Source organism: Ornithorhynchus anatinus, chromosome 4 (assembly GCF_004115215.2).
Source record: "Ornithorhynchus anatinus isolate Pmale09 chromosome 4, mOrnAna1.pri.v4, whole genome shotgun sequence".
In the NCBI taxonomy this organism is placed as follows: domain Eukaryota; kingdom Metazoa; phylum Chordata; class Mammalia; order Monotremata; family Ornithorhynchidae; genus Ornithorhynchus; species Ornithorhynchus anatinus.
This window is the reverse complement of record NC_041731.1, coordinates 1,811,563-1,838,459: the sequence shown is the minus strand read 5'-3', so window position 1 is coordinate 1,838,459 and position 26,897 is coordinate 1,811,563. Positions and strand designations below refer to the sequence as shown.

General features: G+C 49.8%; 1 protein-coding gene across 7 annotated transcripts; it reads right to left on the bottom strand.

Annotated features, from left to right (window-relative positions):
• Nucleotides 1-3,069: 3,069 nt before the first annotated feature.
• Nucleotides 3,070-26,455, bottom strand: LOC100681479 (maestro heat-like repeat family member 5). 7 transcript variants are annotated; one of them, XM_029061956.2, is made up of 20 exons: nucleotides 26,065-26,455; nucleotides 18,640-18,762; nucleotides 16,362-16,479; nucleotides 16,031-16,126; nucleotides 14,514-14,618; nucleotides 13,139-13,271; nucleotides 12,619-12,719; nucleotides 12,125-12,274; nucleotides 11,213-11,367; nucleotides 10,119-10,269; nucleotides 9,429-9,616; nucleotides 8,439-8,576; nucleotides 8,204-8,315; nucleotides 7,095-7,238; nucleotides 6,399-6,575; nucleotides 6,111-6,266; nucleotides 5,566-5,688; nucleotides 3,961-4,063; nucleotides 3,528-3,602; nucleotides 3,070-3,230 (listed from the first exon to the last, which is right to left on the bottom strand). In XM_029061956.2, the coding sequence occupies exons 3-20, from the start codon at nucleotides 16,437-16,439 to the stop codon at nucleotides 3,133-3,135; spliced, it is 2,283 nt and encodes a 760-aa protein (XP_028917789.1). In that variant the 5' UTR covers nucleotides 16,440-16,479; nucleotides 18,640-18,762; nucleotides 26,065-26,455; the 3' UTR covers nucleotides 3,070-3,132. The 7 variants fall into 7 exon arrangements, with proteins under 7 accessions (XP_028917789.1, XP_028917790.1, XP_028917788.1 ...); XM_029061957.2 differs by lacking the exon at nucleotides 26,065-26,455 and having other exon boundaries at nucleotides 18,640-18,905; XM_029061955.2 differs by lacking the exons at nucleotides 18,640-18,762; nucleotides 26,065-26,455 and adding an exon at nucleotides 16,857-17,586.
• Nucleotides 26,456-26,897: the final 442 nt, after the last annotated feature.

Below are 26,897 nucleotides of genomic sequence, written 5' to 3'. Positions count from 1 at the left end.
TACTAGACTGTAGTAAGCTCCTTGAGGGCCCGAGTCAAGTCCACTAGGTCTACTATACTCTCCCGAGTGTTCAATCCAGGGCTCTGCACACAGCCAGAGATCACTGATTGTGTCTTAGTCTAGGAGAGAAAGTTAGTTCATGGAGGTGTGGGACTTCATTTTTAAGGTGGATGAATCCATCCCAAGTGTCCAGGGAAAAGCAGGTGAGTTGGGATTCCTATCTTTCCCATCCTGGATCCCCAAGAACTTGAGAGGTTGAGTTAAATATTCAATCAATCAATGGTATTTACTGAGCTCTTAATGTGTGCAGAACAGTCTACTAAGCGCTTGGGAGAGCACAGTATAACAGAGTTGGTAGAACCGTTCCCTGCCTAAAACAAACTTACAGTTTAGACCGGAGAGACAGACATTAAATAAATTGTTGTGATGTTGTACATATTGTAATCACTCTAAGTTGTAATGTTCTGCCATTACAGCCGGAGTAACAGAGGCGCAGAGAGGTAGTGAATTTTCCAAGGTCACACAGCAGATCACCGCTAGAGCCAGGACTGGCTCCCGGGGCTCCTGATCTGGCTCCCCTACCTGGCCCCTTCAGCCGGCCCTGCAGTCGGGAAGCGGTAGGGTTGCTAATCCCGAAGACCCTTTTAAAACGATTGTTATTTTTAGCAAAGAGGGAGAGTTCTAATAAAGGCCAGGCTAGTTTTCTTTGGAAGACTCATTTCCTAATGGCTTGGTGACCCCCTACGGCCTCCGGGGAGAGCGACTTTAATCTCTTGTTTGCAGATGTTAATAGAACCGGCGGTGCACAAAGTTGGCCTGGCATTTAATTTCCTTATGGGCTCCCCCGGGATTCAGTCGTTGTTGGAATGTAGGCATCTGTCCCAAGCCTAACCAAGTCCAGGGACCGTCCTTGCTGCCCGTGAAGGGGCCACCTCAGGGTGGGTTTATTTGAATGGGGATCTCACGGGACTCCGGGCCAGCACCCCGGCCTCCCTCCAAGCCCCCAAACAAAGTCGGTTTCTCCCCGAGAGCCTTCCCCCTTCAGCCCCGAGATCCTGACTGGTTCCCTGCAACTCCCTGCTAGGTCCACATCTTTCCCCAGCTGTCTCCTCACCTAAGATGGGACGAAGGCAGCTTCGTAATAGCGATAATAATTATGGTATCTGTTAAGAGCTTATTCTGTGCCAAGCACTGTTCTAAGCACTGGGGTAGATGCAAGGTAATGAGGTTGCCCACGTGGGGCTCACAGTCTTAATCCCCTTTTTCCAGATGAGGTAACTGAGGCACAGAGAAGTTAAGTGACTTGCCCAAGGTCACACAGCAGACAAGTGGCAGAGCAGGGATTAGAATCCACGTCCTCTCTCCACCCGATCTCTTTCCACTAAGCCAAGCTGCTTCTCTTACCTAGTGAAGCTAAGAAACCTTCTGCCCATACTCCATAAAGTAGATCATCAAAAGTTGACTTTGCACTTCAGTCTGTTCCCACAAGATAGTCACCTTACCTCCAGCCCCACAGCACTTCAGTACATATCTTCTTGTCATTTAATATTTGTCTCTCTCTCTATGCCATAAACTCCTTGCAGGCAGGGATCATGTCTGCCAGCTCTATTGCACTGGGCTATCCCAAGCCCTTAGTAAGGCACTCTACATGCAGTAAGTGCTCAATAAATATCACTGATCTACTGACTGTGTTTCTAGAGGAATTTAGGAGGAAAGCTTGAGGACTCCAAACTGACAGGCTATTCTCTCACTCTGCTCAGGGCAAGACGAGGAGAAAATTGAGCCAGAAAGGGCTTAGGTAGACATAAGGAAGAACTTTCTGTGGCAGGGTGCAGCATAGCCTAGTGAGAAGAGTACAGACCTGGGTTCTAATCCTGTTCCGCCACTTACCTGCTGTGTGATCTTGGGCAAGTCCTTTAAGTTCTCTGTGCCTCTGTTCCCTCATCTGCAAAACAGGGCTTCAATACCTGTTCTCTTGCCCACCTGATCTGTGAGCTTCATGTGGGACCTGATTATCCTGTATCTGCCCCAATGTTCAGTATAGCACTTGGCATATAGTAAGCATTCAACAAATACTACTATCACCCCTGAGTTCATTCATTCATTCAATAGCATTTATTGAGCGCTTACTATGTGCAGAGCACTGTACTAAGCGCTTGGAATGTACAATCGACAACAGATAGAGACCATCCCTGCCCATTGACGGGTTTACAGTCTAGTCACGGGTTTACAGTCTAATCTAATCTGAGTTCTTAAGAGCTCAAAGCTGCTGGGGTTGGGGGTGAGGGACAGGAGCTGCACCAGTGATGGGTAACCTCGGGGGGTGTATTTGAAAGCCCCAGGGACTGGGCAGAGGAAGGCCTGAAGGAAAAGACCATCCTTTGCCTTTTCCACCTCATCCCCAAAGAAGGTTCTCCACAGGTTAGTGGGAGTCAAGATTCAGACATAGGTGGGCAAAAGCTAGAAGAGGCAGCAGAGTGCCTGGGGCTTGTGTCTGGAATGATTATGGGACTTACCCCATACCTTTCACCTGAAGGCGGCTGAGCGCTTACCAACACACCATGCCCTCTCGCCAACCTGGGAGGCAGGGTTTAGGGATGCTGGAAGGACAAGATGCCTGGATGATCATCTCCAGGTTTCAGATGGGGAAGCTGAGGCCCAGAGAAGCGGCATGGTCTAGTGGATAGAGCCTGGGCCTCGGAGTGAGAAGGACCTGGGTTCCACCACTTGCCTGCTGGGTGACTTTGGAAAAGTCCCTTAACTTCTCTGGGCCTCAATTACCTCATATGTAAAATGGGGATTAAGACTAGTGAGCCCCATGTGGGACATGGACTATGTCCAACCTGAGTAGCTTGTATCAAACCCAGCGCTTAGTATAGTGCCTGGCATGTGCCATTAAAAAAAAAGTCACATAATGTATCCCAACTCACCCAGAAACCGATGGCAGAATTCCATCCCCTGCCAGACTCACTTGCTATCCCAGTCCTATGAGCTACTGCTAAGGCTTGGTAAGAAAAGAAGGAAACCACAGAAGCTGGGGATGAGGGGAGAAGAAGAAACAGGCTGTGATTTGTTGCCTTTTCATCATCATTTAATTAATAGCCACAGTCCATCCAGGCAGCTTCTGAGGCTTCAGGGCATCAGCCTGGCTATCTCCTGCAGGCCTTCCCAGTAAGTGAGAGCAAACCTTCGCAAATGAGCATCACCGTCCTGTTTCAATTCTTCAAAGCCTAAGGCGAGGAGGGTCGTTTGGTCAGAACCCTGGATAGTATCCTTCCCACTATCCCCACGCTCTCTCCCCTACTCTTTGGAGTGGGATTAGGGCAAGTGGTGTTGCTGGAGACAGTGGAGACAAGGAAATACCTGCCTAGCAGCCCCCAGCATCCTTAGCCTGGGGAGTCAAAGCCATTTCTACACCTGTATTTCCCCCTGCGAGGATCCGATGGGAAAAGCTTTGGGGTTTCAAACTCTGGTGGGTGGGGAGTTCCGTGCTGGTTATCCCTAGCACCTCTGATCCCCCAACTTACATCGCTTCAGGATAATCAAGTCTTCTTTCGTCAGGTAGAAGCAGAGTTCAGAGAAATACTCCTGGATGATGCCTCCTGGAATCCAATCGAAAGGGGGACTCGGGTCCACATCGATGGACACCGAACAAAAACGTCTCACGTGCAAATCTGGGAGAACGGTCCATCTTTCCTACCAGCTTAGTGGGGCTGGCTTGGGGTGAGGTGGGGGTGGGGTCTTTAAATGGTGTGCTCAGTGAGGGCCCTTTCAGGAGGGAGGGCTGGGAAGGTCATGGGGCAGAGCAGGCTGATGCCTCCGGGAGACCTGGTGACAATGGCTGGGCAAAGGGACGTGGGACACGGGATTTTGCCACCGGTATTTTCAACACAAACCCCAGTTCTAACCAGGCCAGATGACAATAGTTAGGATAGGTGGTGGAGGGTTTGCAGAGTCTACCAATGAACTTAATGGCAGCGTTTTTCATATTTTTCTGGGAGCTTTTCAGGTAACTGATGGCCTGCAGGAGGAACAGGTGATGATTTCCGGAATTGTTCTCCATCTAGGAAGGGAAGAGGAGACTGATATGAACTTCTAGCCACAGAGGATGTGCAGGACTCAGCAGGCCCCCCCACAGCCTCCCTAAGGTGTCTTATAATTCATTCAATAGTATTTATTGAGCACTTACTATGTGCAGAGCACTGTACAATTGTACTTGGAATGTACAATTCGGCAACAGATAGAGTCAAACCCTGACCAATGACGGGCTCACAGTCTGATTATAAGTTTAGGGATGGAAGGATATCCATCTGGACTTGGCACAGGAACCTGGATAGCCCTGCACAGGAGGAGGGGAGTTCCAGCAACACTCTACTCTCTGGACCTCTGCTTCCTTCTCTCCTGCTCTGCTTCCTCCTTAGCTTCTCCTCTTCTTCCCCTCCTTCTCTGCTTCTCCTCTTCTACTTTTCCTCTGCTTCCACCTCTCCACTGCTTCCTTTCTTCCACCTCTCCTCTGCTTCTCTTTTGCCGCTCCTCTGTTTCTCTTTCTCCTCTGCTCCTTCCCCACAAAATCCCAGAGTAGAGCCAGTCTTCACCATATTTCGCATCATCAGGGAACAGTAGCTGTTTCGCCTACTGTCCCTCCCTGTCTTTCTTTCCCTCCCTCCCTGTCCTCTCCCTCCAGGAGGGGTACCAGATTCTGCTCCTCCCAGATAGCTCGGCTTCTTTAGCCCACTGGCTCCGGTCCGTTCTACCATAGGAGTGAGGGATGAAGAGCTGCTTTAGAGGCTTTGGGGAGTACTCCGCAGTCCTCTCCCCATCCCACAGCACCCCATAGCAACCACACCTGGCCAGAGCAGGCTCTCCTCTTGGGTGCTTGTGTCCAGCTAGCTAGAAACCCACTGGAGGAGATTTCCTAGTAATAAGGTGGGCAGTGGGGGCCTAGAGGAAAGAGCGTGGTAGTGGGAATCGGAGGACTTGGATTACCACTAGACCCACAAGATCTAGCGTTGCCACAGGCCTGCTGTGTGGCCTTGAACAAATCATTCTCTGGGACTCAGTTACCTCATCAGCAAAATGGTTATAACAATGCCTGTTCTCCCTCCCCATTAGAGCCCCGTGTGGAACAAGGACTGTGTCTGACTTGCTTATCCTATCTCTACTTGGCAACAGTAAATGCTTAACAAACACCATTATTATTGTTATCATTATCATTATGAATGCCTACCTCTCCCTACTGCATAGGGAATGTTAGGAGATAGGTTATCTGAAAGTGCTTAGGGAAAGTAAAATCAAGATACCATTTGGAGGCAATCTATGATACTCTCCTTCCACCTAAGGCTCTCAGGGTTGTGGGGCACTGCAGGACCCGAGAGGTAAGACAGGGCAGTGGTCAACTCCCAGCAGAACCCCAATTGCCCTGAAGAAGATGACCCAGGGCTTGGGCCCTGCTCTCACCCTCACTGCCCCGATTGCTGTCCATCCACAGCCTCTGGCCTCAGGGTTTGACGGGGGCAGAGGGGATGGGGGGAGCACCCTGGGGAGTCACTGGGGTTGGTCCCTTACCAGGTAAAGAAACACGGCACGTTGGGCACTCGGGCCGTGGCCCCAGGCCAGTTGGTTGAACAACTCCTTCCCAAACTCCCACTTGAGGAAGATGGTGCATCTCATGAAGGTGGACTTGGTGATCTGCAGGTAGAGCAGGGTGGGGGGAAGGGGGCCCGAAGCTTGGGACCCTCTTGTCTGGGAGGTGCTTGGTAAGAAAGTACAGAGACCGGGAGGCCACAGATGGGGTTCAGTGACCCCCGGACTTGCTCCTAGCCCACCTGGGTAATTGGGGAGAGCGACAGCGGCATGGGCCGGGCAGGCAGCTCAGCTGACAGCCTGTTGGCAGTTTTGTAACCCATCTCCACTTCACCACATTGCGCCCCTCCTTGCCTAGCCAACCCCCTACCCTCCCGGGAGGAGCTGTAGGAGCTGGGGTGCGATGGGGTTGGGGGGCGGGGTGGAGAAGCCAAGACTCCGGTAGGTGAGAGTTTGGAGAAGTGGGAGCCGGCTTCGGAAGGAGTGAGGGATCCCGGCCCCGCACCGCCTTGCTGCTGGGCTCTTACCATTACCACCTCCAGGTTTTGGTCAACCAGATGGAAGAGGAGGGGGATGAGACTTCTGAATGCCTGGTTCTTCATGGCCTTTCTGAACTTCTGGCCCCCATTGTAGATGGCATTTCCAAAGAGGAGAATGGCTGCCCTGCGCACCTGATCTCTCTCCTGGGGAAGACACACCCCAGGAGCTGGTTGGAGCCCCGAGGGTCAGGTTCCTCCTTCCCCATCGGCAGGCTCATCCGTTGGCTGCCTACCCAGCCTTGGCCTCTCCAGGTTCACTGGTCACCGTGCACTCACATCCTCAAAGAACCGCTGCAGTTGGTGAGCCACCTTGATGATGATGGACCCGGCTCCCTGCAGCTCCAGGCGGGAGAGGATCTCTGCCATTACACTCATCGCACCCACCACAGCCTGCTCGCTGTCCTCGTGGATGTGGGCCAGCAGAGGAACCAGCTGGGCTCGGAGGAGATGACCCTGCAGGAAGGAAGGAAGAAAAAAGGAGGAAGAAGAGGAGGGAGAGGCCACCACAGGACGTACCCATCAGGATATCAATTCAGATCTGTTCCAGGAGACACTAAATAATGCCTCCAGCCTCCCCTGCACATACAGAGAGTTACTCCCCACCACTGAATGAGGTGCTGGGATCCCAGGTAGAGAAGAGCCACAGTCCCTGCCCTCAGGGAGTTTACAGTCAAAGAGCCCCGGGGCCAGGGATGCCATAGGCAATCTGTCCTTTCCATTTTCTGTCACCCTGACATGACATTTCCCTTCCCTCCCAAAGATGAACTCTTCTAGGAAGCATCCAGTCTTCGTGCCCACCCACTCTCCTGCCTGCCAGCACCCTCCATGTTACACACTCACTCACACGCCTCTCCCCTGATGTGAATGTGTCTGAATGGGCTGCTGGATGGGGACTGCCACCCCAGAAGTGGGGGAGCTTCAGTTGGGGGACTCAGGTGGGACACGATGCTCGGGGTGGCCTGGGCACCTGACCTTCTCTGGCTGCAGTGCCAGGCTGCTCAGGCCCTGCAGACTGATTCCCCGCACCAAGGGGTCAGCATCCCGACCAGCAGCATTCAGGAAGCTCAGGATGGCACGCCGAGACAGCTTTTCCACTGTGGCCTTGTTCTGCAGAAACTGAAAAGGGGTGTCATGGACCCCCACCCATCCCCCTCCCCATCACATGATGTGCCAGACATGGACTGTACCTTGACTGTACCTTGACTCTGGTCACCACTCTCCCATTCCCTGCTTCTGGACTCATTTGCCAGTCACATGGAAAGTTGACCCAGGCCTGCCTTAAGCTCTGGGATTGGCCAGAAGTAGCCTGGCACAGGGCTGTCTTAGAGCAGCTGGTGTCAGGGTTTCCCAGGGTTCTAATTAGCCTGGACAGAAGCTGGTAACCCTGAGCTGCTCTAACTGCTTCTGGGATCCCACTGAACACCAGAGCTCTCTGATTGGGACCCAGACCCAGACTGAGAGCACGCTGTTGGGTAGGGATTGTCTCTATCTGTGGCCGAATTGTACTCTCCAAGCGCTTAGTACAGAGCTCTGCACACAGTAATCGCTCAGTAAATACATCTGAATGAAATGTTTGAGTGAATGAATGAATGGTCCCTCTGAAGCTGTCAGTTCTGGAATCTGCGGGAGCTGGATGACACCCTCACCCCACACCTAGTCCCCTGTCAGTGGCAGTGGTTCTCTAAGGGCTGACCAGAATGCAAGGGGAATAGGCAGAACCAGCCCCATATTCAGGAAGGGGGAGTTGCAACCAAGAACCTCTCATTTGACCCATTCCTTGTTGCTGGGACCCAGCCTTCTTCCACGACCAGTGACGTCTGGCAGGGGGAAGATGCAGGGAAGATGCCCTGGTATCACAAAACAGCAGAGTGGGTGAATAGGTCATCTTCTTCTCCCTACCTCCACAGGGGTATACACTATTTGACCACTCCACAAAGATCACTCTTGGCTCATTTCTTGGCGGCCTCCAGAGAAGAGCCCACAGTGTCCCCCGATCGGCTGCCCAACCCCTTGTAATCTGGGACTCTTCTTGCTTGGAGGTGGTGGGTCATTCCAGCCTAGGCCAAGGTCTCACTTCTTACTTCTGTGAAGATGAGGATCACCACCAAATGGTTCCGCTCCTCGGAGCTTCTCAAGCCCTCAGCGGCCTGGTCCAAGACGCCCTCGATCTCGCAGTTATACTGACTCATGGCCCTGGAGGTAATCCAGAGGTCTCCGACTCACCCCATGGAAGGATTGAGAGGAGGGGAGGAGGGCTGAGGGGCCCAAATGGGCATAGACAGGGAGGGGGGGCCATAGGTCAAGTTCTTTCTGTACCTTGCAAGCACAGTCACTCCCTGGGAATAGGTCTCCACTTTTCCAAACAAGTCCCAGCCCTGCTGCAACTTGACAAAGGAGAATACTTCCCAGTAGTCTGTGGTCCAGATGAGGCCTTTCAGAGCCTCCAGGCATGTCCTGCAGGCAAGAAGGGCAAGAGGCAGAGGACCGTTCCTTGACACCTGAATTGCCCTCCCTCCTCCTCAGAACTCTCCTAAAACCCCACCTCCCCTCAAAATCCTTCCCAGACTAATCTTGCCTAGTTCCCACTGCTCCAGTAACCCCAAGAATCCTCTGGTACTACGTACAACAGGGTTTCTATATTTCTGTCACTGGGACTTCTCTTTTTCTCTTCGGTGTTCTAGGCGCCCAAATTCTCCCATCAGACTGCTAGCTCTCCCTCCTCTGACCCTGAAGGAGGGGATTGCTGGAAAGGCACTGGGTCAGGGACCCTCTTGCAATCAGGGAAGTGGCATGGCAAAGTGGCAGAGTGCTTGTCTAGGAACTGGAAGACAGGGGTTTGAGCCTCAGCTGTGCCACTAACCTACAGTGTGACCGTGGACAAGTCACTTAACTTCTCTGTATCTCAGTTTTCTCATCTGCAAAATGGGAATAATGCCTGCCTTCTCTACCTATCTTGTAGGGTTGTTGTGAGAGCTGAAATGAACCATTTAATGTGAGAGTGCTTTGGGAATGAAGCATTGTAGAAAACCAGAGAAGCAGTGTGGCCTAACGGAAAGAGCCCAGGCCTGGAAGTCAGAGGACCTCTGTCATTTGTCTGCTGTGTGATCTTGGACAAGTCACTTAACTTCTCTGGGCCTCAGTTACCTCATCTGTCAAATGGGGATTAAGACTGTGAGCCTCATGTGAGACAGGGACTATGTCCAACCTGATTAGCCTGTATCCACCCCAATTCCTAGTAAAGTGCCTGGCATATAGTAAGCACTTAACAAACAAAAACAAAAAACCCAGCCTGGCAGAGGGAATTACCTCCAGGGGCTGAGAAACTTGACTTCAGAAATTTCCTCAGAGATGCAGCTTGTGTTGCCCTCGACGATGCCCAGCTCAAACAGGTACCGGAACTCGGTTAGAAGACCCAGGAGGAGACCGGGGAAGGTAGAGCAAATTGTCGACCGGAACTCCCGGATGTAGAGAAGTTCATAAATGGTATTCAGGGCCTACAGCAGGGGAAGAGGGAAAGACACCCTGTTGTGAAGAAGGCTCCTCCGCTTCCCACTTCCCTGGAACTCTTCCTGTCCAAAGGAGGAAAGGAATGGATTCCTGCATCAGGAGAAAGGGAACATCTCCCAACAACCCCTCCTCACCCTGGGCACACCTTGGGGGCCCTGAATTCTTGCTGACTGTGTTCATTTTTCTGAGCTGCGTTTCTGAACAAAACAAATGAGGTCTCTTGATCCTGGACCGCCCCCGAAACTAGCAACAGCCTGCCAACCCCCGGCTTTCAGAATGAGATATGGATGGGTCCCCATTGAAGAACTGGGGGATATTTTCCCACAAAGCATGTCTATCTCCTGACAGCGTGGTCAGTGGGGTCAGCGTCGGTCAAGCCAGGAGTACTAAAAGTGATTTCTCCTTACTGGATGGTTTGTTAAAAGGCCCAAGCCCCATGTTGTCAGAGAACAGATTTTTCACATCAATAGAGTTTCCTGAGCTACTCACAGCCAGAGTTCCCAACTGGGTCTTTTCCTGCTGAGTTTTCTCAAGGTCTTTGCAGGAAGGCCGGTCCCTCAGCTCCAAGGACAGTATCCTGATCACCCTATGGGCCATCTTCTCCTCAGCCCCCAAAGCCTTCCACATGTTGATGGCCTGACTGGGAACAGAGGCAGGCATGAGACCCAGGGTCAGAGGTCCCCACCAGAGTCTGAGGTCCATGCCTCCTCCGAGGCACAGAGACATCGAGTAACTTGCCTAAGGTCACACAGCAGGCAAGTAGTAGAGCCGGGATTAGAACCTAGATCCTCTGACTCCAAGCCTGTGAACTTTCTACCTGGCCACGTGCTTCTCTTGCTCTCTCTTGCCTTTCTCCTTGGGCCAGAGGGAACTCTGAATAGCTGGGAGGCAGAGCTGGCTTGGGTATCCATGCAGTGACATTTTCTGAATCCAGAACCAGGTCTAAAACCCAGGCTCCCTCCTCAGTGAGTCAATCACATTCACTGAGTGCTTGCGGTGTGCAGACCACTAGACTAAGCCCTTGGAGAGTGTAAAATAGCAGAGTTGGTAGGCAGTTCTCTGCCCACAAGGAACTTACAGTCAAGAGAGGAGCTTACTTACAGTCTAGACTCCTGTTCCTGTCCTCTCTGGGCTTTTCTGTGACTTGACTTCACCTTCTCCTCCTTGATCCCTTTAGTCTCACCTCATCTCTGTTCACAGGCCCACCATCTTTCCAGAAGCCCAGAACCCAAATGAATGCCCAGGGACCTTCCAGGAACCACCCCGAGGTCACCTGGGTCCCAGAGAGCTTTCCTGACCCAGACACTTCATTCATTTCCATTAAGGCCCTGCAGTCCAGGCTCCCAGGCTCCCCCTGGCTCTCCCCTTGACCATGCCTCCTCCCTGGCCTCTTGCTTCCCTCATTAAAATCCAAGAGCCAGCAAAGCTTTTGGCTCCTCTGGGCCCTCATGTCAGGCAGAGCATACTCAGAAGCAGGAGTGGGAGGATGACGCCTCATGACTCTAAAATACAGGGTTTTCTGATCCGATCTGATCTGCCTTCTGTCTCCTCCCCTAAGACCCCACCCCTGAGTGCCCCGGTACCTTTGGAATGGCAGGGAGAAGGTGAGCAGAGCCCGGACCACCTTTCTGGGGTGCTGCTTTCCCAGAAGGCTCAGTGCCAGCAGTATGTCCCTCTGGACGTCTATGTAACTGACAGAGGAGATCTCGGTGTATAGGTTCCTGACGATGGTTCCCACCTGGAGATGAGCAGAGCTGTTAGCCTCCAGACTACTGGGACTAGAGAGCAAGATGACATGAGTCTGAGCTGGAGCTTTGGGGTGGGTGACATCCCTGAGACTACTGGGGAAACAGCTCCCCACTCCCATCCCCAGGGCTGTGTCCTCCCCCACAAAGAAAGGGAAGACTTAGGGGTCGAGGGATTATGTGCAATTAATGAACTGTCCCAAATGCAAAAAAATACCTTCTTCCACCACCCCTGGCCTGGAATGAATTCAAGGACTAAAGGAATTCAGTCTAAGACTCAAGGAAGTCAGTTTGGGCCTCGGCCCAAAGAGCAAGGGATGATTCTCTGCTCTCCCCTAGGCTGTGGTTGGCTGGGTTTTCCCGGGACACCATATCTAGAAGCGGGGGCTGTAACATCCCCAGTCTTGTCCCAGAAGACCCCACAAGCTTTGTCTGAGGGAAGCCAAGTCCGAGAGGGACAAAAATGTTGCTTTAGAAATGGTGAAGATAGAACAGAGTGCTCCACCTTGGCTTGGCCAGGATCTCAGTCCACAACCAGAGCCTGAGGATTCATTCATTCACTCTTTTTTCTGAGCGCTTACTGTGTGCAGAGCACTGTACTAAGAGCTTGGGAGAGTACAAAATTACAGTAAACAGGCATATTCCCTGCCGACAATTAGCTTACAATCTAAAGGAGCTAAACCTGAGCCCCCAAGCACCCGTCCCCTGCACCCAGTCCCTGTCCCGGTATCTCTCCCTTGAGCCTCTTACCTGCTGCATCCTGGGCCCGTACATCTCTAGCACGACCAGGAGCATTTCAGATGCCACCTCCCGGCGGCTGAGGTTGGGGATCCTCAATGCCTCCAGCACTGTGCTGATCAGTTCGCTGAACTCAGAGTCTGAGAAGTACATGCCGAAGGCCTGCAGACAACCGTGCCACCCCCTTCAGAGGAGGCGGTGCCGTCCTGCCGGGGGGCAGCGGGAAGTAGGAGCTGACCGCTCCAGCTCTTGCACAGCCCGAAGTCTCCATTTCTGTCCAGCAGCCCCGGAGCAAGGGCCAAAGGATTTGGTATCACCACCCTCCTGCCTGGCATGCCACTTCCTGCCACCCGACTCAGGAGAGCACCTAAACTGCCCCCTGCCCTCCTGTCGTCTCCCACCATAGGACCCAGATCCCAAGAGTGGAGTGTCCTTCCACAGACTGGAGAGAGGGTCAGGCAGGTGCCCCTGACTTTCCCCCGGGTTTCAGTCCAGCAGCAAGTTACCTTGATCAGCTGGAAATTGGAGATGTTCTGGTCACTGAAAGCCGGAAACTGGCAGTTCTTACACCGGGCCTGGCACCTGGCCGAGGAACCCTTCCCTGATGCTGTCAGTGAGAGGCACACTGATCACTCTACAGGCAGCAGCCTTGGACACAACAAAGTCAACTCTCTTATCGACAGGGCTCACGGGGGCAGGGAGAGAGAGCCAGGATAACTGAAGCCCACCCATCACCACCCAAGAAGCTACAGGTCGATAACAGCTGCAGCTTTGGACTTAAGCCAACAAGGAGTCCCTTGGGATGGGTCTGGACTGAAATCTTGGGGATTTTCCATGGTTCTCTGGGGGGCAGGGGGAGAGGAGGTGGGAGAAGGGACCCTAGCTGGCCATTGGGAGGGGAGAAAGAAGAATGGGCAGCCCCAGTCAGTAACCATTGCAATGGACAGCTGAGGGTGTTAGGGGAGCCAAGCTGCCTCTGGGGCTAGAAAGAAAATTGAGATACTGCCTTGGGTTGGCTTTTCTTACCCTTCTGCTGCAGAAGCTGGTGGAGGAGGACAAGACCTTGGTGGGCGTACCGCTGGATATCTTTCACAGGATCTCTCAAGAGGAGACCCAGAAAGCCTACCAAATGCCCCATCCTAAGCACAGGTAAGCTGGGCTAGGAAGAGATGAAACCTCTGCATCAGGAAGTTTGTTTCTGCTGGGGAGGACAAAGTGGGGATCCCCAGGCTGGGATTCCCAGGCTAGGCCCCCATTAGCTTTGCTGAGGGAAGTTATCAATCAACCAACCAGTGGTATTTGTTGAACGCTTACTGTGGACAGAGCACTGTACTGAGCACATGGGCTTGGGAAGAGAATAATAGAGTTCTGAGCCAACAGTCTGGATAGCTTGGGCCCAAGTCGAGTTAGGGTTGGGGTGTCAAGCTTGCCCCTGGAGGAAATGAAACTAAACAGGGGTCCCTTCTGAAAAATCCAATTAGGAGAAAAACATAATGGTTTTAGGGCAGAGAAACAAGCCCGTTCTGAAAGCCCACAGAGCACTGGGGAGGACAATCGAGCAATCACCAATCAATCAATGCTATTTATTGAGCACTTACGGGGTGCAGAGCATTGTACCACTGCTTGGGAAAGTACCATACCATAAAGTTGGTGGACATAAGCTCTGCTGCAAGGAGTTCATTCATTCATTCCATCATATTTATTGAGCATTTACTGTGTGCAGAGCACTGTACTAACCTCTTGGGAAAGTACAATACAACAGTAAACAATGACATTCTCTGCCCACAACAAGCTCACAGCCTAGAGTCGGAGAGACAAACATCAATACAAAGAAAATTATAGATATGTTTGTAAGTGTTTTGGGTTTGGGAGGGGGGAAGTGCAAAGAGATAAATAAAATTACAGATATGTACATAAGTGTTTTGGGGCTGGGACTGGGAAAAAGCAAAGGAAGAGCCAAGATTAAAATAAGATAGAGAGGGAAAATAGTCGAGAAAAGGATATATACGTCAGATATGTGGGGATGGAGTGAGTACAAAAGGGCTTAAGGGGTACACCGCCAAGTACGTAGTCAGGGAGGGGGAATGAAAGCTTGGTCAGGGAAGGTCTCTTGGAGCCCTATCCTCAGGGTGCTCCACTTGGAACTTGGGAAAAAGGACAGCCCTCCCCGCAATCTACATGCTATGTGAAAATGGGCTGAAGAGTAGGTGGAAAAATCAGGGAAACTGCAGGACTCAGCCTGCCCTGATGAACTGTGCTTCTACCCCTTAACCAAAGGCCAGGGCAGGGGGTCGGGGGCAGGTTGGAGATGGGAGAGTTCTCATCAACATGCTGCACCCAGAATGAGGGTGACGACCATACGGGGAGCCCGTGAGGTCCTCGCCAGGCTGCGGGTACTCACATTGAGACTGAGCCGTTCCACCGTGTCCTTGAGGAATAGGATGCTACTCCTCATGGCCCTCTGGTGCTCATGGGCTCGGTCGGACTGCAGCCAGGTCTCCAGGTACTGTCATGGAACAAGGAAGCCCAGTGGAGAGAGGTACAGCAGCTTATCTCCCAGCCTGCCTATCCCCGTTCGCTTTCCCTCCAGAGCATTCATGCTCCAAAGGGTTGGTTTGGGCAGTGGGGGGTGGGGGGATGCATTTTTGCAGTTCTACCCTCCCAACTGCCTCAGTTCGGAAACTGAGAGATAGCAGCAGGAATCATGTGTTCCGAGATCATCCTGTTCTTTTATTCACCTTCTCAGGTATAGTGTGACTCCCCGACATCACAAATCGAGCTCTCCACCACTGGCCCCTCCTTGCCTGTCTGCCTCACTTCTCTCCCCTGTCCATCCCCACCCCCTGACCCCAGGCTCTCCTTCCCAATTTAGCTAACCTCATCACCAGTGGTCCACTTGTCAACCCTGACCAATGGGCTCTTCCTCAACCTTAAATGCTTTCCCACATCTTCTGGGTCATCTATGTGTCATCCTCTTTCCTCCTTCCGAACTCCGCTAAGACTAACTGCCTCCTTGATGCCTTCCTAGATTAACCCCTCCTGCCTGGCACTCTGGGGATTCCAATCCCCAGGACTTGTTTAATTCTGGATATTAGGCTCTGAGCCATCGAAGTTGCTACACTGATGTGCCCCTCTGGTTATGGTATTTGTTAAGCACTTACTATATGCCAAGCACTGTTCTAAGTGCTGGAATAGGTACAAAATAATAAAGTTGGACACAGTCCCTGTCTCACATGGGGCTCATACTCTTAATCCCCATTTTACAGATAACTGAAACAGAGAGAGGTCAAGTGACTTTCCCAAGGTCACACAGCAGACAAGTGGCAGAGCCAGGATTAGAACTCAGGTTCTTCTGACTCCCAGGCCCATGCTCTATCCACTAAGCCAAACTGCTACAGAAATCCAGGGCCCGGACCTGTCCCAAAGGAGCACGGGGCCATAAATCTTGCAGTGATGGAAGAAGACTGAAACAGCCATATAATATTCTATTTAATTCAATAAGACCATGGAGAGTAAGGATGCTTGAATTGGGGATATACCTGGGAATTGTCATTGCACCAGAAGAGTTTGGCATAAAACAGTTACCAGAACAGTTCTTCGAGCAGCCTAACCCAAGTTTCAACTACTGCAATATCAATCCATTTTTTCAAATCCTTTTCAGGTAGAAAGAAGCAGCGATCACTTTCCTTCAGCTAGAATCCCTGACCATCTGAATGTCAAGCCTAAATCTCCTCCTACCACTTCTACTCCTGTGTCCCCAAACCTTCAATCCATCAGTGGTATTTTTTGAGCATTTACTGTGTGCAAGGCACTTTACTAAGCACTTGGGAAAGCACAGTTCAACAGAGTTAGTAGACTTATTCCCTACCCACAAGGAGTTTATAATCTAGAGGTGGGGGGACTTCCCAGAGCACTCACCTGGAGCAAGAACTGTAGTGATCCACTACTGGAATTCTCTGCTATAAAGCTCTGAAGGAGCTGGTCCAGGGCTTGCACAGTCCGGGTGAACAGAGTCTGGTTGGGAGGAGAAACCACAGTCCACAGGTAGGAAGCACCATCTGCTTGGTAACTCTGCTGGCTAAGAACTTGCAGGGAAGAGGGGACCCCTAGCAGAACCCCCAGTGGACTGCCCCCTCCCCCCCCCCATCCCACACCATATTCGTACGCATACACACACACACACACACACACACACACACACACACCAGGCAGGCTGGGACTAGTGAACTGACAGAGAAGGCCCCATCACCTGGTTACTGGGGGGTTGACTCTCCAACATCTCTGTTGCTGGGAGGGTGAAGACGGCGTGGAGGCAAGTGATGAGCATATTAGATCCCCTCTCCTTACCAAGGATTGGCCGGAGGTTGCTGGCCCGGGAGAGACATGAGTCATGACCAAGCTCTGACCGGAGGTGACCTGAAAGCTGGGGGTAGTTTGGGGTGGCAAGGAATGCTGGGGCTAGGGTTGGGAGTGTCGGGTTTGGGGAAGAGAAGTCTTCCAGTGGCTGGACTATGGGTGACCTGCCTTCAGGGAGGTCGATCCACCTGTAACCCATTCCCCACAGGTGAAAGTCTTGTCCATCTCCAAAACCTTCCAAGAAGAAAATTCCCACAAGCGTTCACCCATTTCAATTCCCAACAGACCTTCCTGCCCCGGAAGTTCTTTCTCAGATCCAACCTACACCCCTTGCGCTGACTTCAGTGAAGCTGGTGAAGAGCAGCTCCATCACCTCCATGTTACAAACCTTCAGGGCCATCATCCGTTTCCCTTTCAGGCAGAATAATCCCGGTTAACCTTTCCCTCAGGAGTTTTAGTCTTTATAGCTCCATGGCTGGTTCTCCTCTGACTTCTCTCCGAGTATTCGTATTTCACCCAAATGTGGTCAAAATATTCTAGTAGGAGCCTGAACAGTGCTGAATAGAGGGAAAGATTTTGAAAGACTTTTGGAGAATCTTGTCTTCTGCCTAGGTCCCAGGACACGAACCTGAGCTCCAGGCTGGGGAAAAAGAGGGTGCTCTTGTGCTCACCTCCTGGGCCCACAGGAGGAGAGAAAATGAACAGACCCAAGGGCACGAGGAACGGCCTATGTTGGCTGAGCAATCAGGGCTTGAGCTGTAGTGTTGTGCTGGGCCTTGGGAGAATACCTGAATTCAGCAATAGCCAGGAGGGCCTGCTGCCTAAAAAGTGGTGGAGGAGGAATCCGGGGGCTCATTTTGAATCAGCACCTGAGAATCCCAGAGACGCAAGAAAAGCAATGACCTGGAGATAGCAGCTCTGTCTCCCTTTGGAACACATGGGGAAAGAAAGCTTCACTGAAGATCTGGGCCAGGGGATGGCCTCCTCCCTTCAGGGATTTGGAACAAATGCTTTCCAAATGAGGCTTAGTAAGTTGTTTCTAAATTTTGAAGGGGGGAGGGGCTCTATGCTTCAGTTACCTCAATTGTAAAAATGGGGATTAAGACTGTGAGCCCCATGTGGGACATGGACTGTATCCAACCCGATTAGCTTGTATCTACTCCAGTGCTTAGTACAGTGCCTAGCACATATTAAGCGCTTAACAACTACCATAAAAAATCAGGGGAGAAGATCAATGAACTCTCCTCAGTCAAACTTGAAGCACTCTCTCATCATCAACCTTCAAACTCCACCTAACCCACTGACCCTCTAACCGCCCCATCCTCTCCAACAAACGGAACCTCCAACGGTCCTCATCATTCAACAAACTGAATTTCCCACCGTTCTATCTCCCTGGCTAACTGAACCTCTGACTGTCCCCGCAACCAACTGAACTACCAACCCATTCCAACTTCCCAGCCAACTGAAGCTTCAGTGACTCCTGTAGTCCCTCAATCAGCTAAAACAACTCCCCTCCATCCTGTCAACTGACGATACCCAGTGATCCACTTACCCAGTTGTGTGTCCTACCAGGCCACACCATGGGAATCTTAACAGTCATAGCTCAGTTATAGCTCACTAAAGAAATCCTCCGGATTTTGATAAAGGGGAAACAGATTCCAAATAACCATTGGTAGGACAGAGGCAACACTCTTTATATATAACAGAGCACCACTCTGCCCACCTTGAAAGCCTTATTAAAATCGCATTTCCCTCCAAGAGACCTTCCCCAACTGAACTGTCATTTTTCCAAACTCCCCCTCCCTTCTGCATCGCCTATGTACTTGGATATATACCCTTTAGGCACTTGATATGCAGCTCTCCCTTAGCCCCAAGGCACTAACATACATATCCATAGTTTATTTTAAAGTCTGTCTTCCTCTCTAGACTGTAATTTCCTGGTGGTCAAAGAACGTGTCTACCACCTCTATTATTTTGTACATACTAAGCACTTAGTACAGTGCTCTGCACCCAGTAAGTGCTTAATAAATATCATTGATCGGTTGATGGATTGAAACACCCGGGGTCCCCCTAATGCTAGTTTTGGCTGGCTATGACTCCTCCCTCAGCAATCTCCTGAAGCTCCCTTCCTGTTGGCAAAGGCTTTGGAACAAGAATGGGAGCTCACTCACCACAAGACATTCAATCAGTTCCAGGATCTGGTTGAATTTGTAGCTCTGGGCTCCAGTGCCCCTCTCCAGGACCTCAGAGAGCATCATCATGGCCCTCAGAAAGCTGTCTTTCAGGACATCATCCTAAACCCGTCGGGAATGAAGCACACAAGAACTCCAGCTGAGTCTCCCTGCTAAACCTATGACCCAGAAGGAGGGAGAAGAATGCACTTCCACCGTCTCCCCACATCTCTCCCCTCCAGTCTGTCAGAGGGGCCTCCTAGGCAGAAGGTAGAACCACCTCCCCTTCACCCTGTCTGGCTGGTCCTCAGCTCAGGGGCCCCTTCCCACCCAGGTAGGGATGGGCTCCTCAGCATCCCTTGCCCATTTAAAGGGAAAACAGGTGTGGTTCTACCCCCCAGCCCACTCGCCTGGGCTGACTCAGGGGAGAAAAGATGGGGAATCTGCCTCAAGGTGGCAGAGATTCAGTTTCAATCCCTGCCCCTCAAGTTTCACCTCATCCTGGATTCCTCCTTCCATCAAGCTCCTTATGGGCAGAAGACATGTCTACCAACTCTGTTATATTGCACTCTCGCAAGTGTTTAGAACATTGCTCTGCACCAAGTAAGTGCTCAATAAATACAATTGATTGATTTATTCAAGGACTGAGAGCATCTTAGATAGGTGTCTCTCTAACCTTTCCACAGAGAGAAGCCTGGTCTCAAAAGCCAGTTTATCTGACTGTCATTTGCTGTCTGAATTCCTGCATCAGTGGAGGCAGCTGAAGCAGAGACCTCTTCAACCTAAGCAAATAGCAGAAGCCAAAGAAGCCGCAAGGCGAGGGGAAAGGAAGTTTGAGTGAATGACATTTCAGGCCGTTTTGAAGTACCAATCACACACCTCATATACTCCTGTAAGAGATGAAGAGAAATAGCCCCGCCACTACTTATCATCCACTGGAGTGTGTCTCGCCCGACAACAAGGCAGGGGAATTCACCATTCCTCTGGATCAACGATGAATTAATATTCATTCTTTCCCTAGGAGTCTTTTCCTCTGGCTTATGAATTAGCCAGCATTTATGGAGCCCCCACTGGGAGTTTGCAGGGTCCTGTACTTGGGGATCCTCAGAGAAAGAAGACACACAATCTGCGCTGGGGAAGCTGGGAGTCTGCAGGAGAAAGCAGGACAGACAGCTCAGCCCACAGCATCCCATGCAAACATACAAATGCATGGTAACCGGCACTGGGGGATGACAACAGAGGAACAGAGAAGGCACAATCCCATCTCAAAAGCCTCTAGGTCTAATGAGAGAGAGATGAGTTAAAAACAGCACACTTTAAGCTGCCTGCTGGGAAACTAAAACATTAGTCCCTGCTCTCTTAAGCCTGATCCAGTTACGGACAAGCCCGGCAGACAGAGGCAAGGGCACTAACACATATTTAAGGAAACATGAGGATGGCTGGCTCAGAAGAGGGTGGTCTTCATACCCAATAGCTGCCCCAGAAGTAGTGCACCATCCAGGAGATGATGTTTTCCACCCAAGGGAGAATCTGTCCCTTGGCTTTGGTTGCCATTTGGCAATAGGCCAACAGGGTGTGCTGGACGCCCATCTCCAGTGCTCGTTTTCAATGATCTGTGAAGGAGGGAAAAGATGACAAGCCTCATCTCACAATCTTCCTTGGGCTTCTTCCATTGTACACTCCACATGGTCCCTTCACTGCAGCCAACCCTCTCCCTACCAGGAGGCAATGTAGCAGATCATGTTCCCCTTTTGACCTCTGGATCAGTCTACTCCTGGGAGAAAAGGGGAGTTTGGGGGAGTCCTTCCTACCCTGCTGAAATTGGGGGAGCACTGGGGTGGACCACAGCAGTCTGTGCTCTTTTAGCAAAACAGAGAGGCAAACTCAGTCTTCCCCTTCTCATTCATGCATTCATTCAATTGTATTTATTAAGTGCTTCTGCGGAGCCACCCAGCTGGGCAGCTGCAGGAGAGTTGAAGAGAACCCTTGCAGCAATTCCATCCCAATGCACAGCCCAGCCATGTGGCGTGGTACATATTGGTGTGCCAGATGGGGGTAAAGAGGAATCACAATTCTGCTCTCTCTTCAAGCCAGAGCCTGTAAGGCTAACCAAATTTCCATGCCAACTCCCGTCACAGATAGCACAAGCATCCCAGATCCCACATTTCTCTCCTGCCACTGTCTTCCAGACTGGAAAGGTATAAAAGTGGGGAAGTCTGCAAACTCTCCTTTCCTGGATCCCTTATGTGTAGTCAGCTGAGCAGGGGCTAGAGGGGGGATGAACTAGATGATGTTAGGGCATCACCCTCCAGTTGAAGATTGTCCTAGGGATCCTTTGGGGCAAAGCTGCTCTGTGGCAAATCTTTTCATTCATTCATTCAATCATATTTATTGAGTGCTTACTGTGTGCAGAGCACTGTACTAAGCACTTGGGAAAGGATAATACAGAAATAGAGACAATCCCTGCCCACAACGAGTTCACAGTTTGAGAGGATGGAATCTCAGATTAGCCTGCCTCCCTTTGCTCCCTGAGCCCCCTTTTATCTTGAGGGTGTTCCAGACCTCTCTATGAAGGCCCCTGAAACCAAGACTTTCCCAGGAAGAAGAAGCATTTTTGCCCAGTGGATAGAGCATGGGCCTGAGAGTCAGAAGGGCCTGGGTTCTAAACCTGGCTCCACCACTTGTGTGCTGTGTAGCATCGGGCAAGTTGCTTCACTTCTCTAAATCTAAGTTATTTCATCTGTAAAATGGGGATTAAGACTGTGAGCCCCATGTGTGACATGGATTGCGTCCAACCTGATTAGCTTCCCTTGCATGCTTGAATCACCAGGACACGTCCCTATGAGTAAATGGCTACTCACATCTCTTTGGAGAGAGGTTTGGTGAGACAAATCAAGAAGGGAGGTCAAGTGATTCCGCACAAGGTCACTGTTATTGGATTCTCTTAGGATCAATCCATAATACACAAAGAGGAAAATCTAAATATCCACGGTACAGATGAAGTGGAGAGAAGACATCCATTAGCAGGCTGCTGGAAGACATTCTTCAAAGTCCTCTGCCAAACCCCACTCCTACCTCTGCCATTTATCCACTGCCCTCATCTCGCCCAGGTCCCCACTCCTCCTCTCTGCCCCAGTTAGAAAAACCGGGAGGCTCTGTAGAGCCAGGAGAGGTGAAACCCATCTGGGAAAGGCAGAGAGCCAGCGCTTCCTTGTTGATCTAGCTGCCCTTCAGGCATAGTGACACAAACAGACTAGTACAGGCTAAGTTCAATAAGCGAGCACTCTTACACATAGCACATACAAATAACAAGAGACAGGCATAAACTACTGGGATAAACCTGCCTTAAAAAATGCTACTACAATTCAGATTTTTCACTAATTTGAACAGTTCTCTTTCTTTACCATTAATTCAAATTAACTAAGTTTTATGACTTTTTGAGCGCTTATTATATTTATTGCATGCCTCGGGATCCCCAACCTCAAGGAGATAACAAGATGATGGCGGAAAGAAACAAATACGGGAAGGCAAATGAAAATAAGGTGCAATAATAAGCGTGCATAAAAATAATAGAGAAACATCTATTAAGAAATAGATACTTGCATGAATACTGAGGGGGCTAAAGGGTGGCAGAGTTGAAGTTATGGCAGGGATTAACTGGGACACTTATGTACATGACTAAACTACAGTGTTTTGCTCACAGTAAGCACTCAATAGATATGATTGATCCATAATGTATCAATTTATAATAATAATAATAATGTTGGTATTTGTTAAGCTCTTACTATGTGCAGAGCACTATTTTAAGCACTGGGGTAGATACAGGGTAATCAGATGATATTAATGTCTATCTCCCCCCCTAGATTGTAAACTCCTTGTGGGCTGGTAACATGTCTACCAACTCTGTTATATTGTACTCTCCCAAGCACTTGGTACAGTTATCTGCATACAGTAAATGCTCAATAAATACAATTGATTGATTGAGTGAAGGAGCTCTGAAGTTAGAGGTCCAGAACTTCCGCTATAAAGGAGACAATAAGGAGGTCTCCTAAGATGGGGCCTGATGAGGTCTCTCTTCACCTTACTGAGGTTCCCATTCAGGTACAGAAGACCTCTGTTAATTCTCTGTGAGCCGAACCTCCTTCCTAGGAGTTGGAAAAAATGCAAATTCTCCTCAGCAGCTGACACTATTGAGGGATGTTTCTCCTGTCCCCAAAATAGGTTTCACTTGATAAAAAGAAAATAAATACCCTGTAATAAAAATACAGGAGGAGGAGGAAACTGAGAGGCCAATTAGGGTTTTCCCCCTTCTCCAAGGGCAATGTAGATCTCTTAGAGGTGAAACAGAAACTCCAAAAATACAGAGTGGCAAGTGACTGGCTAAGGATTAGTATGGCCAAAAAGCATCTATCATTCAAGCAATGATATTTATAGAGTGCTGACTGCCTGCAGATCACTGTACTAACAGCTTAGGAGAGTGCAATATAATAGAGTGGGTAAGTCCTTTCTCTGTCCTCAAAGGGCTTACAATCTAGCTGGGAGACAGACAAAATGAATTACAAATAGGAGTAGCAGCAGAGGGAAAGTAAGGTATGAACAGAAGTGTGGCATGAGTATTAAAATGCTGATGGGGACAGACCGAAGTGCATAGGCAATATGGAAATAAGGGCGAATAATAATAATAATGACAATATTTGTTAAATGCTTTAAATGTCCCACGTACTGTGGTACAGTCAAATTAATCAGATTGGTTATGGTCTCTGTCCCTCCTGGGGTTCATAGTCTAAGTATGGATTATGATGGGGAAATGAAAAGTTAGTCAGAGAAGGCTTCTTGGAGGAGATATGATTTACATTTAATTTGATTTGATTTTAGGATCTGGGTTCAGAGTAGACCTCAAAGGTGACAATGAGTCAGTCCTGAACCACCAACTGAGCACCACCAAGACAGCAGAATGTGTGAAAACTTACAAAAATAATTGTGATAAACTCTGAGGTTGGTACGAGGTAATCGGATCAGATACAAATACAATCCCTGTCCCACGTCGGGCTCAAGGGCTAAGGATAAAAACTCTGGGGCGCATTTCCCATTATTCATTGCACTGGTTGGGCTGTTATTTAGGAATTGAGGTCAGTTTGGGCCTCCAGAAGTTGAGGTCTGGCTCCTGGGAAAAGGTTCCAAGGAGAGCCACAAAGACAATTTATGAGTTGGGATGAGAAAAATAGGGATTGTTTAATCTGGAACAGAGAAGGCTTCAGGATCACTCGACATTCTTCACGTCTCTAAAGATTTATTGGACTGAAGGTAGTGATGAGGTGAACTCCATCTGCATTGAGGCTGAAACTAAGGAAAATGAACTTAGGCTGGTGCATTAGGAATCTAAGTTATCTATAGGAATCTCCTGAACAGTAAACGATGTTTTTTGGTGAAATGAGTTAAGAAGGGAGGTTGTAGCATCCTTAGAGATTTGTAGAACTTGAGTGGTATATCTAACTGTCTAGCTGGGTTCAATAGCACTCTGTGAAAAGGCAGTGGGATGAAGTGATTGACTTCTATAGTTCCTTTTCAGCTCTGAGAACCCAAAGGGAAAAAAAAAATACTTCAAACTTTGGTGAGCTGAAGAGACTCATGAGCCTGAGGCCTGCCACATGAGAGACCTTATCTCTGTTCCTTTCAAATATATCTGCCTGATGTGGAAATGTGAGCATGTTCTGAGGAGGAGGAGGTGGACTTTAAATGGGGGCAGGGTTGGACTTGGGAAAGAAGACAGACTCAATTCCCCCTTGTGTTACCAAACCTCCCTCCACCCCAGAAAACACGCCAGTGGGCAAGCCGTTTCCCTTAAGCTATGGTCTGTGAGTTCATTTCATAGTTTTCCTTCATTTACATAGATTTCAAAGGGAAATGACCCCCAACTTTTAACGTGTTTGAGAAATACCTTCCCTTCAAGTCCACTTGTGTAAACTGTCAGCCCAGTACTCAGAACCTCTGAATATAGGTCTGGCCAAAGCTGCCCCCAAGCCTGCTTGTTCAGATTCTGGAACTTCTCTCTGTATCTCTGTAGATTTTCCTTACTTTTTATTCTGAGATATTTTCCCCTACAAGAGAGGATTATAGCTGTGAGGCCAGAGAGCTACCTATTCTTCAGTTTCCCTGAAAACTGGGGACTCAACAATGTCATCATTTGGGCTTGGATTTGTTTGTGTAGGGCTTATTCAAATCTTGATTTTCTGCGGCAAATCTTTGGCCCCAACATTGGCCTAAATATGACAATTGAGATCTCTTGGTTGAAGAAATTGAAACTGGGAATCAAGGCAGTCTGGAGAGTCACTTTGTGCACTGAACCTTTGACTAAGTGGATCAGAGTGGGGCTGTAGGGCTCCTTTCTGGGGGCAGGGGGAGGGGAGAGGCAAAATCTTAGGGTCTGTAACATTTATCCCTTCCCCTCTTCCCCATTCTGTTGGCCAGAGAGGATCAGTCACTCAAGTCTGATATTTGTGAAGGGGAAAGTTGGTGCCAAAAAATCAGCCTCCTTCACAAAGATACGTAGCCATTTCCCAGGGGTCTCTTGCCCTAAAATGGAGGATTAAAACCAGTACCAAAACCAGTGGAAATACCAGGAGAGCTTCCTTCTGAGGAAAATGTTTGGCTTGAGAGTGTCTCTAGACCTTCACTCAGTTCTTGGCCCCACTAAGTCTCTGAGTGAAGGTTGCCCAATAGTGAGAGTTCAGGACCACTCTGAGTGCCAGAGAATTGAGACCAATAGAGAACAGAAATGCTGGGGCCACCTGCAATCCACATGGGAAAGGTCCAGGGAAAGTGTGGCTTCAGATATTTGGCTACCCAAGATGGGGAAATATTTTCGACACCATCCCACTCTGTATGAAGATATCACATTTTGCTGTGAGAGAATGGAGCATAAGCAGTGGTGTCATGTAGAATAATAAAGATAATTATGTTACTTGTTAAGCACTTCTTATATGCCAAATATTGTTCTCAGTGCTGGGGCAGATGTAAGTTAATGAGGTTGGACACAGTCCTTATCCCGCATGGCACTCACAGTCTTAATCCCTATTTTACAGATGAGGTAACTGAGGTACAGAGAATTGAAGTGACTTGCCCAAGGCCACACTGCAGACATGTGGCAGAGCCGGAATTAGAACCGAGGTCCTCTGACTCCCAGGCCCGTGCTATTTCTACCGGGCAACACTGCTTCATAGAAGAATCTGTTCAACTCCTGAACCTAAAGCATTAACTCAGGAGACCTCTGACCCAGACCCAATGCTCCACAGCCCTTACGTTCACCATGTAAGGGCCCTGTTCTCACAGGAACCACCTCTGATTCAAGTTGGGACTTTCCCATTCTTAATCCCCACTTCCTGCACTGGTGCCTCCACTGTACCCCACCTGGAGCTGCTGCTTTACCTCGTGCACCGTCTGAAGCCGGCCCTGGATATATAGGCCTTTGGCAGGCGAGGGACTCAAACATGGAGGTGACCACGAAACTGGAGAGAGATAGAGTGTCAGTAACTCCCGCCAAGCAAAGAAGTAAGCAGGGAACTGCCAGACTGTCAAGCTGAGGAGAAAATAGTCCATCAGTCAGTCACTCAGGCTGAGGAGAAAGGTTGTTAGCCAGTCGGCTAGTCAGTCAAACTGTCAGTCTGGTGGGCAGGCAGTGAGTCTGTCAGTCAGTAGGTCAGTCAGAGAGTCAGTCAGTCAGGCTGAAGAGAAAGTCTGTCAGTCAGGCAGAGAAGAAAAGCTGTTGGGCTGAGGAGAAAGGCCGTTAGTGAGTCAGTTGGGCTGAAGAGAAAGGGGAGAGCCAGTGAGTCAGTAAGGCTGAGGAGAAGGGAATTATCCAATCAGGTTATCTGTCAGACAGTTAACAGCTTTCAGACAGTTAACGGTTCTTACTGCCGCCCCATGCTATGGACACAGTATATTCTCTGAGGCGGAGGAACTGTTGAGGGACAGGCATCCCATCTTTGGCAGGGGCCTGATAGACAACAAACTGCGCCATTTCTCTCCTTCCCTCACTGCTCTCCTCAGGGAAACCATTTCCCAGATGCATACAACCCCATAGAGTCCTATGTCGAAGAATGTTTAAGATCCTTCCTGATTTAAACACTGTTTCTCTCTGTTCAGGACAAACTCAAAGGTACTCTAGATTGCCCCTCGCCTCTGAGACACACCTTAAATTTGAAACTGAGGCATATTGAGAATCGCCACATTTCCTTTGCAAATCACCATGGCTAGCTAAA

Bases quoted from the DNA above. Each gene is read 5' to 3' on its own strand.
- LOC100681479 (XM_029061950.2), bottom strand. From the start codon at position 16,667: ATGGGTTACAGGTGGATCGACCTCCCTGAAGGCAGGTCACCCATAGTC. The intron at 13,272-14,513 runs GTGAGTACCCGC...ATCTCTTCCTAG, and splicing joins TGGAACGGCTCAGTCTCAAT to CCCAGCTTACCTGTGCTTAG. The intron at 9,617-10,118 runs GTGAGTAGCTCA...CCCCTGCTGTAG, and splicing joins CCCAGTTGGGAACTCTGGCT to GCCCTGAATACCATTTATGA.